Source organism: Petaurus breviceps, unplaced genomic scaffold, assembly GCF_028583685.1.
Source record: "Petaurus breviceps papuanus isolate PSGF00001 unplaced genomic scaffold, PetGlider_PUasm1.0 90842, whole genome shotgun sequence".
Lineage (NCBI taxonomy): Eukaryota > Metazoa > Chordata > Mammalia > Diprotodontia > Petauridae > Petaurus > Petaurus breviceps.
The window spans coordinates 12,713,164-12,723,657 of record NW_027187358.1 but is presented as its reverse complement, the minus strand read 5'-3'; the positions used below and the strand labels follow the sequence as shown (position 1 = coordinate 12,723,657).

Sequence of the window (10,494 nt, the reverse complement as noted above, 5' to 3'; positions counted from 1 at the left end):
GATAGATAGATAGATAGATAGATAGATAGATAGATAGATAGATAGATGATAGATAGATAGACACACAACAAATAAATAACTCAGCAGTCCGCTAGAAATCTACTTTCTTTTAGCCATTTACCTATTTTAAAAATTTGCATCATTTCCAAAAAAAATACAATTTTTTTAAATGACGCATCTTAAATTTAACAATTTATTGTAGCTTTGTGGAATTTTTCCAACATTGAAATTTTGATGATCCAGTATTGTATCATGTAACCATACCATATATAAACAAATCATTACAAGCACATTTCTTGCCAATGAATGCTGGACTAATGTGCTACACACTCGCCTGCCAACACTTGATTCTTAAGACCTGTTGGTGCACTTAACCACTAATCCCTTATAACTTGCATTTTACATGTTTATTTGGAACACATTGTAATTACTACAACTTTAACTCTGTTGCACAACAGATGAAACAGATATGAAAGGTTTTTCAAAACTTTCTTATCTTTTCTTTCCTTATGCTTCCATTGTCCCCCTACTTTTATTCAATGCCCTCCAGGTGCAACTAAGGCTACTACTACATCCCCACTCCCTGTATCATTCTCCCCTCCCATCATTCCAGCACCCCAAGAGGGCAATGTCACCCAGTTTGGGAATCTATCTCTAGAGAAGTCACTCAATCAGAGGAAGAGGTACACCAGGTGGAAGATACATTTGAGGTGTGAATTCCAGGGCTGAAATGATCCTCCAAGATAAAGCAGTTTCTGAGTCATGCTGAAGAAGACAAGCAATCAGTAAATACTAATTAAGTACATGCTATGCTCCCGCACTGGCACTGTGCTAAATCCTGGTAATACTACAAGAGGCAAAAGACAATCCCTGATATCAAGGAGCCTAAAATCAAAAGGTTTGACCATGTCAGTTTCCTGATAAAAAAAATTTAAAAAAAATTTCAGTGACTCTCTATTAACCCTGAGGTAAAAATAACCTGGCCTTTAAGATTCTCCGTAATTGAACATTAACCTGAATTCCAGTCATTTCACATTACTCCCTTTCATGAAGTCCATCTTCTCACTAATATTTTATGGTCTGCTTCCATAAATGTGTACTAGCTATGCTCTAGGTTTATAATCTGCTCCTCATCTGTAATGGAATGTAAATTTTTAAGATCTTTCCTGCCCCTAGGCTAAAGTGCACCTGGAGCCTGGGGTGGGAGGCTTGTTTTTCAGTAGATACTTTTTGATTGGCCAGTGGGTCCAGAAGGTTGTTACATTCTCTGAGTCAGGAGCAGGCTATATAAACCCTCATTTGAGGCTTTCTTTTGGGGCTCACTTTGAGAAGTGTTTTGTGATTTGATCAGATGAGACTCTGGGAAGCCGTTGTTGAGAGCCCCCCCGCTTTGAAAAACCCAGATGTTGATTTGGTATGGATGTAATGGTTGGACAGTTTGGAAACCTGTCTATTTGATCTGTTTCTCTGTCTTGATAATTCTGTCTGTATACTCTGAAGTTAGGGGTGCTGACCTTTTTCCCCTGAGCTAGGTAAATGATACATATTTGACTGATTAAAGTAAGCTTGTTAACCCATTTTGAGTTGCTTTCCTTTAACAAAGCAGATCCAAGAACCTGTGTTGGCAGCCACCCTGGGGACACTGGGTGTTTGCTGATACATCATCTTCCTCAGAAGTCTTTTTTTTTTTTTGCTTTTGGCAGGGCAATTGGGGTTAAGTGACTTGCCCAAGGTCACATGGCTAATTTTTGTGTTAGGTGTCTTAGGCCAGATCCAAACCCAGGTCCTCCTGACTCCTGGGCCAGGTGCTCTATTCACTGTGCCCTAGCCACCCCTCCCTCAGAATTTGTATCATACTTCAAGTCTCAGTCCATCTTCCACGTCCTCAGTGAAACCTTCCCTGACCTTCCAGATGTTAGGTATCTCCTAATTCTCAAATATTTCCAGAACATTATTTCTAATATCTCGTTTGCCCCTTTTATCACCTGCTTTGTATACATGTATTATGGTCCATGTCATATCTCCATATTAGAACGGAATGCTTTTTGGTTCTGGTTTAAAGGGATTGTTTCTTTTTAATGTTTATGTTCCAAGAACCAAACACGGTGCCTTGAAAATCTAAGAGGTTTAATAAATGTTCGGTTGAAATGAGAGATTTGGTTTTTAATGCTGAAAAAGTTTGGAATTAAAATAAGAAAGTGATTTTAAATGCCCATAACTTTCTAAGCCAGATATTTCCCTGTTAGCTATATACTCTAACGATGTCAATGACAGAAGGAAAGGCCCTCATATTCAACAAAATATATATAGCAGGACTTTTAGTAATTACAAAGAACAGGGGGGAAAGATGCCCATCGGTTGCAGATTGGCTAAATAAATTGTGGTAAATGAATGTAAATTAATATTGCTATGTTATAAAAAGGATGAACATGAAGAATACAAAGAAGCATTGGAAAGCATATCAATTGCTACAACATGAAGTAAGTGGTACTTACTTCAAACTATATGTACAATGACTATAGCAATGGAAATAGAAAGAATAAACCCAAAAACAAACAAAAAATGAATGCTATCAAAATGACTCAGCTTGACTTCAAAGAAAAGATAAGAAAAAATATCCCCCTTTTTTCATTGGCAACATGGAGAACTATACTTCTAGAACATTGCATAGATTGTCAAACGATGTAACTGTTTTTTCTGAATTCCTTTTTTGTTCTCTTCATTTTGGTCTTTGTTATAAGAATAGTTCTCTGTGTAGGAGTGGGGGGAGGCATATATTTGGAAATAAAGGTGATATAAAATCAGAAGATATCAATAAAAATAGAATTAGAAATCCCTAAAGAGCAGGATTTTGCCTTGTGAGGTGAGGGTCTGTATATACCTTTGTATCCCCAGTCCTAGCACCTAGTTCCTTGAATTACAGATATTATTGTGTTGTCCTTCATTTTAGAAGAAGCCCAACTACATCATATCTTGACTCATACATAAATTGGATTTAAGCAAGGTAGAGTTGCACAAAGTCATCAGCCTCACCCTCTCTTTCAGAGTCAGCGAAGGCCAGGGCCAAGACAAAAATCAGATGATCGGTGATGGCTTGGGATGCAACAGATGATCTTTGCATTTTCTATGTCTGACCAAGGTCTAAGTGCTTCACAGTGCCTGCTTCAGCTGCCTTCATGATCACTGGAAAAAATTGTTCTCATCTGCCCATTTCACAGGGGACATCTCCACATGTTTAGGGTAGACATCCCCCTAACTCACAGATGGGTTTGTGGCCCATCAGTTACCCTCAACTTGGTTTAACCCATCTGCCAAGATGGTTTACCAGAGTGTGGCCATTCTTGGGCTCATAAGTGAGAGTTGAGTGCCAGGTGGACATCAAAGGTTGATGAGCAACCTTGAAAAGGGTTCAGCAGCCCTCACATCAAAGATGCTAGTCCTCCTTAACACTGAGATACACAGATGAGAGAGAGAGAGATAATTGCATTTGTATTTGACTTAAAGGTTTATAAAGCACATTACAAATATTACTTCACTTAATTGTATAAAGCAAATATTCAAAAAAATTTGTCAAATGGAATGTCTTCCCTCTGCTGCCCCAAGAGATCAAATGGTCCCTGAGGGTAGGGCCTATAGAAGGGAGAGCTGACCCAAAGGAAAAATAGGGTGTTGGAGAGGTAGAAAGCAGATGAGATAGTCTAGTTAATAACAAGAGATTTACCAAAGTCATAGAGAAAAGAATGTGCAAAGTATGTTCAAGAAACTGGTTAGACTTAGGCTCCTTCCCTGCAGATGGGGAAGGTGGAATACTAAGGTGGAGCTAAGATGACTAAATTTATAAATAGAACCCTGGAGCACAAGAGGAATATTATCAATCCTAGCTTGTTCATAATTAATGTATTAAAACTGACCTGGGCTTCCTTGGTCCTAGATTGATGCATTTGTGAAGGGCTACAGTCTTTTGTCCTCCTGACAAATACTGGGGAATGAGGGGGGGAGGATGAGGAGGATGGGGATGTAGGGATAGAAGGAAAATGGTCAAGGTATATATATCTGGCATTCATCAGGTGAGTTTGTATGCCATTAATAAACCATAGAAGCTGGTATAAACTGGACTGATTGGCATAGTTTGTAGTCTACATTAGAAAGAATGGGAAGTAAGCTTTAACAGATTATATAGTGAAGGCTGTGAAGTTTGGCCTTTAGTCTGTAGGCAATAGGAAATCCCTGAAAGTTCTGAGGCAAGAGCTGACAATTAGAAAGCAGTACTTTAGGAAGATGATCGTGTACATGATAATCTAAGGTAAGGGTAAGCAGCCAAGAAAGTCCCCTGTGCTTCATGTGGACATTCCGTGAGCATTTCTGGCCTTTCATCCTCTAAGCAAGAAAAGAAAATAATAATAATAGAAAGATCTTTCTGTTCACTAGACCCTTCTCCTTTCCCACTTCTGCTTAAAGGGATATTTCCAGAACAAGGATCCATTCCCTCCCCAGCGATGGCTTGAAGAATCTTAAGAAACTGAAAGCCAGGTCAGCTTACAACTTTAAAACCCTACCCAATTTGGAAAAATTTGCTGAGCTAGTGGAAGCCAACCTAACCTACCCCAGCCACTGTTGTGCCTTTGCAAACTGGAGGCGGCAAGGGTGAGTCATTTCCCTACTTTTCATTCAGTCTTATTTGGCCACTTCTGGAATACAGACAGACCCAGCCAGTCCATTTAGGAACATCTACTCTAAAGCATGACTGGCCTGAACCAGATACTCAACTTTTCTTTCTGATGCCACCCTTAGAATCTCTCACCCTTCTGTCATCTCATCTTCCCTTTTGTGCTTGCTACTCTCTTGAACTGTCTCCTAACTGTACCCATCACCACATACACAAATACACACAAACACACACACACACACACACACACACACACACACACACACACTGAGACCAACCTTCTCATTCCATGCCAAGCTCAGACTGACCAATGGTCAGGGGGAAAGGGCAGGAGGAACTTTTAGGGGGAAAAAAAGGAAGAAAGGCAACAAAGGTGCGGGAAAACATAGCAAGGGTTCCCAGAAATCTTTGCCAGATCACTCAAGTCCCTGGCATTTGAAGAACACTGCATTTATATAGATGTAGATTTATCCTTTTAATCCCAAATCCAGTGTGTTTGCCTGCTTATTGTGGGTTTCAGTTTATTACCATTGGGGATCATTTCTGTGAAAACTAGTATAAAGTCCAAACACAAATACCCAAACCAACCACATACAGAGCATTATACACCCAGGCAAATACATGCACAGACATGAATGAAATGTCCTCAAGTCCTGAAGTGTTTTTAAAATGACTTAGAGCTAAGATGAGATCCACTTAGAGCTAGGCTGAGGCCCACTTAGATGATTTGCAGATAAAGGGCTGCTTTTCCAAGAGAACCATTAGTATGCATTAAGAGACTATCCTCAGTCAGCCAGTTCTTTGGAGATTAACTCAAGACCAATCACAACTCCTCTCCACAATTAGAATTCATAAGGGCCCAGGCCCAGGCAGAAGGGCTGCCTTTTTCTTATTAGAAATAGAAATTCCTACCAGGGCAAGAAAGATACCAATTAGCCTACAAGTCCCTGAAACTGAAAACCCCCCAGGAGAAATCTCAAAGGACATTAAGATCACCACGAGAGCAGGTGGCTCAGGGATGCTCAGAGCATTGCCTGGAATGTTGCCAACATTCTGCAAATATGTATTATTTTATTGCTGCTGCTGGGATGATTCTGGTCTTGTTGTTCAGGTGTTTCAGCTGTGTCTGACTCTTCATGACCCTATTTGGGGTTTTCTTGGCAAAATTACTAGAATAGTTTACCATTTCCTTCTCTAGTTCATTTAACAGATGAGGAAACTGAGGCAAACAGGGTTAAATGACATGCCCAGGGTCACACCACTAGTAAGTATCTGAGGCCATGTTTAAACTCAGGAAGATGAGTCTTCCTGACTCCAGGCCTGGCACTCTATCCACCATGCCACCTGGTTGCTCTATTCTGGTCTTAATACATCGTAACAACAGAGACTGTAGCCAAGAGCACTGTGGTCTTGTCAAAGAACTAGACATCCTGTGATCCTAAATGGTCCAGTTCAGGTTGTCTCTTGTTCCATGAAGCCTTCCCAGCCCAAAATGAGCTCTCCCTTTAAATTCCTATGGCCCTTGCTTATCATATATGTTTAAAATGAATAGATTCATTTCCTATCTATTATCAATATATAATAATCAATATTTAATATAAGTAATAACCAATATATAATAATATATAATATATAATCAATAACCAATGTATAATAGAAGCCAAACCATTTGGCTTCTATTATACATTGGCTATTGATTTTCCATAATTAACTTTCACACCTATTATAGATTTATTGTACTTTGATGTATTGTTAAATTTTTGTTTATGTAGTATGTCTTGTCCCTCTATGTAGATTATAAGCTCCTTAAGAACAGGGATTATGTGTTTTCGTACTATCACCCACAGACATTTATTAGGCACTTTATGGTTTGAGAGCGCTTTACATGTTATTAATTTGATCCTTGCAACAGCCTTATGAGAGAAATGCTATTATGATCCCCATTTGGAAGATGAGGAAACTGAGACTCTGAAAGGTTAAGTGACTTGCCTAGGGTTACACAGCTACAAAGTGTCTGAGGTGGGCTTTGAAGCCAGGACTTTTTGACTCCAAGCCCATTCCTTTTTCCAGTATTCTATAAGTGATAAAAAGGTGACTGGCCCTGCCTCAAAGAATAGTTCTCTTTGAGCAAAGAGAGAAGATTTACTTGCTTTTGTACTTTTTAGAAGGCAATATTCTCTCCCAAGCCTCCTTCTGGCTCAAAGCTAGCTGTACTTCATTGACAACCCATTCCAAGTATCCTGGGGTACTTGGTTGGAACCCATTCCAACCAATTCTAATCAACATTAAATAAGTTAGTATTACTAACTGCAAACTCTGCACCTCTTCCATTTACCTTTGGTTGAATAGTATCTTGCTGGGAAAGTCTCCAGAGCATTTTACTAAACTCCTCATTGCAGCCAGCGGAGAATCAGAAACCTGGATTATGGACACGATTAATAAAGATGTTACATTCACTTATAGTATCTACTTCAAAGATAACAAGGAGAAGTGTGTATGTATGCATGTGTTTTTCTGAATCATGCATCTTATATTTGCTTACTAATAGAGAGCTTACTGTACTCAAATAAAATTCCCACATGAGACTTTACCATAAGTTTACCTGCTGTTTGATAACAGAGAGATTATCTTGATATTCTCTGTATTTGGCATCCATCTGTCTGGTTAGAGTATTTATCATTTGACTTCAATACAAATCTGTCTTAAAATATCTCTTCAACATTGACAAATTCTCACGAACACTTGAGTTAAAATGGAAACCAAAACAGAGAAAATTAATGTGGGAACCTAGAAGGGAATATAACATTGAATCCTGAATAAGTCAACTTTTTATATGTGGGTTAGTCCCCAGGCACTCTAGGGTACTGCATTTTTCTTCTTAATACTAACTCCTTTCTCCATCCCGACTATTTAGAAGAAGGAAATCATGGTTATGAAGTAGGAGGGAACAGAAGACTAGGGAGAAAAAATGAAAAGGTGAAAGAAAGAAGGGATAGAGGGTACAAAGAAAGAACTGAATAAAGAATGACTCAATATGCTTATCACCTATCACATAAAATTGTTTTAAAGAAAGTGTTATATTAATAGGAACAACTTTTATTATTTTTCTTATCTAGGCAGGCCAAGGTGGTAGGGAAGGGGAGTAAGAAGGCTAGAAAAGCAATATACTTCTACTAAATCCTCAGTGTTCAAAGGGACTAAAATATGCAATATGAAACTCTCTAAATTACTACAAATTATAGAACAGGTACCAATCGACATTGGCAGAGGGCATATTCTGACTTGGAATAACCTACCTACACCAAAGAAATAACAATACCACCAAGAAATGTGTCTATCTATCTATCTATATTATATATATATACGACATGTGTATGTTTATAAAAATCAATGAAAAGAAAACAGACATTTCAATAATTTCTAAGCAATGTGTATTAAATTAAAAATATGCATTAGTCTTAGGCAACAACATATACAAAAAAATCAGAAGACCTAGGTTTAATTCTTGACTCTGCCAGGATAGTGGGGAGAAAAGAGGTGGAAGGACAGTAAAGAAATGATTTACTTGTGAGTGTCAGGAACAACTCAGGCTCACTCAAGGACAAACCAACTAACCAAATTGAAGGAGTCACCAATTTTGGTAAAGGTATAATTAGACCCTGTGGCCCTCCTCCCCATACTCAGATTATGTTCCAGGTAAACTGTCCAACTTAAGGAATGCATTCTCTTGTTTTTACATCTGTTGACTCTATGACATAAACAAAAATAAGCATTTATTAAGCATCTACATGCACTGTGCTAAGCAATGAGAATGCAAAATAAGACAAAAAAAAAGTCCCCGCTTTCAAGAGCTCACAGTATAATGGGAGACAACATGCTAAACAGCTAAATACACACAGACTAAGTTGGAGATCATCTCAAAGGGAAGATACTAAGACTAGGGAGAACGGAAAAAGGCCTCTTGTAGAAGACAAAAGTTTAGCTGAAACTTAAAGGAAGCCAGAGAAGCCAGAAAGGCAGAGATTTGGGAGTTTTAGCAGTGGAGGACAGTCGCTGAAAATGCCTGGATTGTGTGTCATTGAATACAGAGGACATGGGGAGGTAGGGAGGGAGAGAGAGTAAGGTGTAAGAATGTAAGATTATGAAGTAATAATAATCTTTACACTGGCTTTATAGGAAATAAGCTGCAAATGGGGGGGGGGGGGATAGCACAGGTGAGAAATCTCAGAAACCACATTTTTCTATCACATATAAATGCAGTAATGTGCTTGCCATTTTAGAATCAGGTTATTGATCCTATGCCTTTTTTCTCCTTTTTTAGCTTTGAGTTGCATCCAATTTGTAATAAATCTTTTGTGAGACAAGAGAATGATAATCTGGCTATGCATTGGGGTCATAGAAGAAGATCTATGGAAGAAGAGCATGGATCAAGCCTTGACAAAGAGTTTGATATAACAGAAACTGAACTGGACTATGACTTATGTAATGAAGTGGTTGATGTTGCTTGCTCTCCTAAGCCCGATGCATTTAACCCATGTGAAGACATCATGGGATACAACTTCCTCCGAGTCCTCATATGGTTCATTAGTATCCTGTCTATCACTGGGAACATTGTGGTGCTGGTGATCTTGATCACCAGTAAGTACAAACTCACTGTCCCCCGGTTCCTTATGTGCAATTTGGCTTTTGCTGACCTCTGCATTGGTATCTATCTACTGCTTATTGCCTCAGTGGACATCCATACCAAGAGTCAGTACCACAACTATGCCATTGACTGGCAGACTAGTGCAGGCTGTCATACTGCAGGTTTCTTCACTGTCTTTGCAAGTGAGCTCTCAGTCTACACACTGACAGCCATCACCCTGGAGAGATGGCACACCATCACCTATGCCATGCAGCTGGACCGCAAGGTACGACTCCGCCATGCTGCCAGCATCATGGTGATCGGATGGATCTTTGCCTTCTCAGTTGCCCTCTTGCCCATTTTTGGTGTCAGCAGCTACATGAAGGTGAGCATCTGCCTTCCAATGGACATTGATAGCCCCTTGTCACAGCTCTATGTGATATCCCTCCTTGTTCTCAATGTCTTGGCCTTTGTGGTCATCTGTACTTGTTACACCCATATCTACTTCACCGTGAGGAACCCAAGCATCATCTCCTCTACCAGTGATGCCAAGATTGCTAAGCGCATGGCTATGCTTATTTTCACTGACTTCCTCTGCATGGCTCCCATCTCCTTCTTTGCCATCTCAGCTTCTGTCAGGATGCCCCTCATCACAGTGTCCAAGTCAAAGATCCTTTTGGTTCTGTTCTACCCCATCAACTCCTGTGCCAACCCCTTCCTGTATGCTATCTTCACTAAGACTTTTAGAAGGGATTTCTTCATTCTGCTAAGCAAATTTGGTTGCTGTGAAATGCAGGCTCAGATTTACAGGACAGAAACTTCTTCTACTGTCCACAATTCTCATCCAAGAAATGGTCAGTGTCCTCCAATGTCCAAAACCAATAGTGGAGCTGTTTATAAACTTGTCCCTCTCAACCATTTACCCTAAAATCCAGAACCACAAATGTGAGAAAAGAGCTAAACATTTTGTTGGCAATAATTATACCTTGCAATTGTAAAGCTTTATAGTTTACAAAGAGCTTTTTAAATCATTGTCTTAAGTGACCCTCATAACAATCTCACAAGGTGGACAAGGCAGGAATCAACCCAATTGAACAAATGAGAAAGCAAAGATTCAAGCAGTTTTCCCAAGGTCACATAACTAACAAATAGAAGAGCCCTTGCCTGGAACCTAGGTCTTTTAACTTTCCATTTAGTAATCTTT

The 10,494-nt window shown here is 39.3% G+C and overlaps 1 protein-coding gene across 1 annotated transcript in view; it reads left to right on the top strand.

Moving 5' to 3' along the window:
- The window catches only part of FSHR (follicle stimulating hormone receptor), a 260,865-nt gene extending 250,647 nt beyond the window's left edge, over positions 1 to 10,218 (top strand). Inside the window, exons 9-10 of the mRNA XM_069071797.1 lie at positions 4,459 to 4,644; positions 8,988 to 10,218. Coding sequence (XP_068927898.1) covers positions 4,459 to 4,644; positions 8,988 to 10,218 — 1,417 coding nt within the window. The remainder of the gene's footprint in view (positions 1 to 4,458; positions 4,645 to 8,987) is intronic.
- Positions 10,219 to 10,494: the final 276 nt, after the last annotated feature.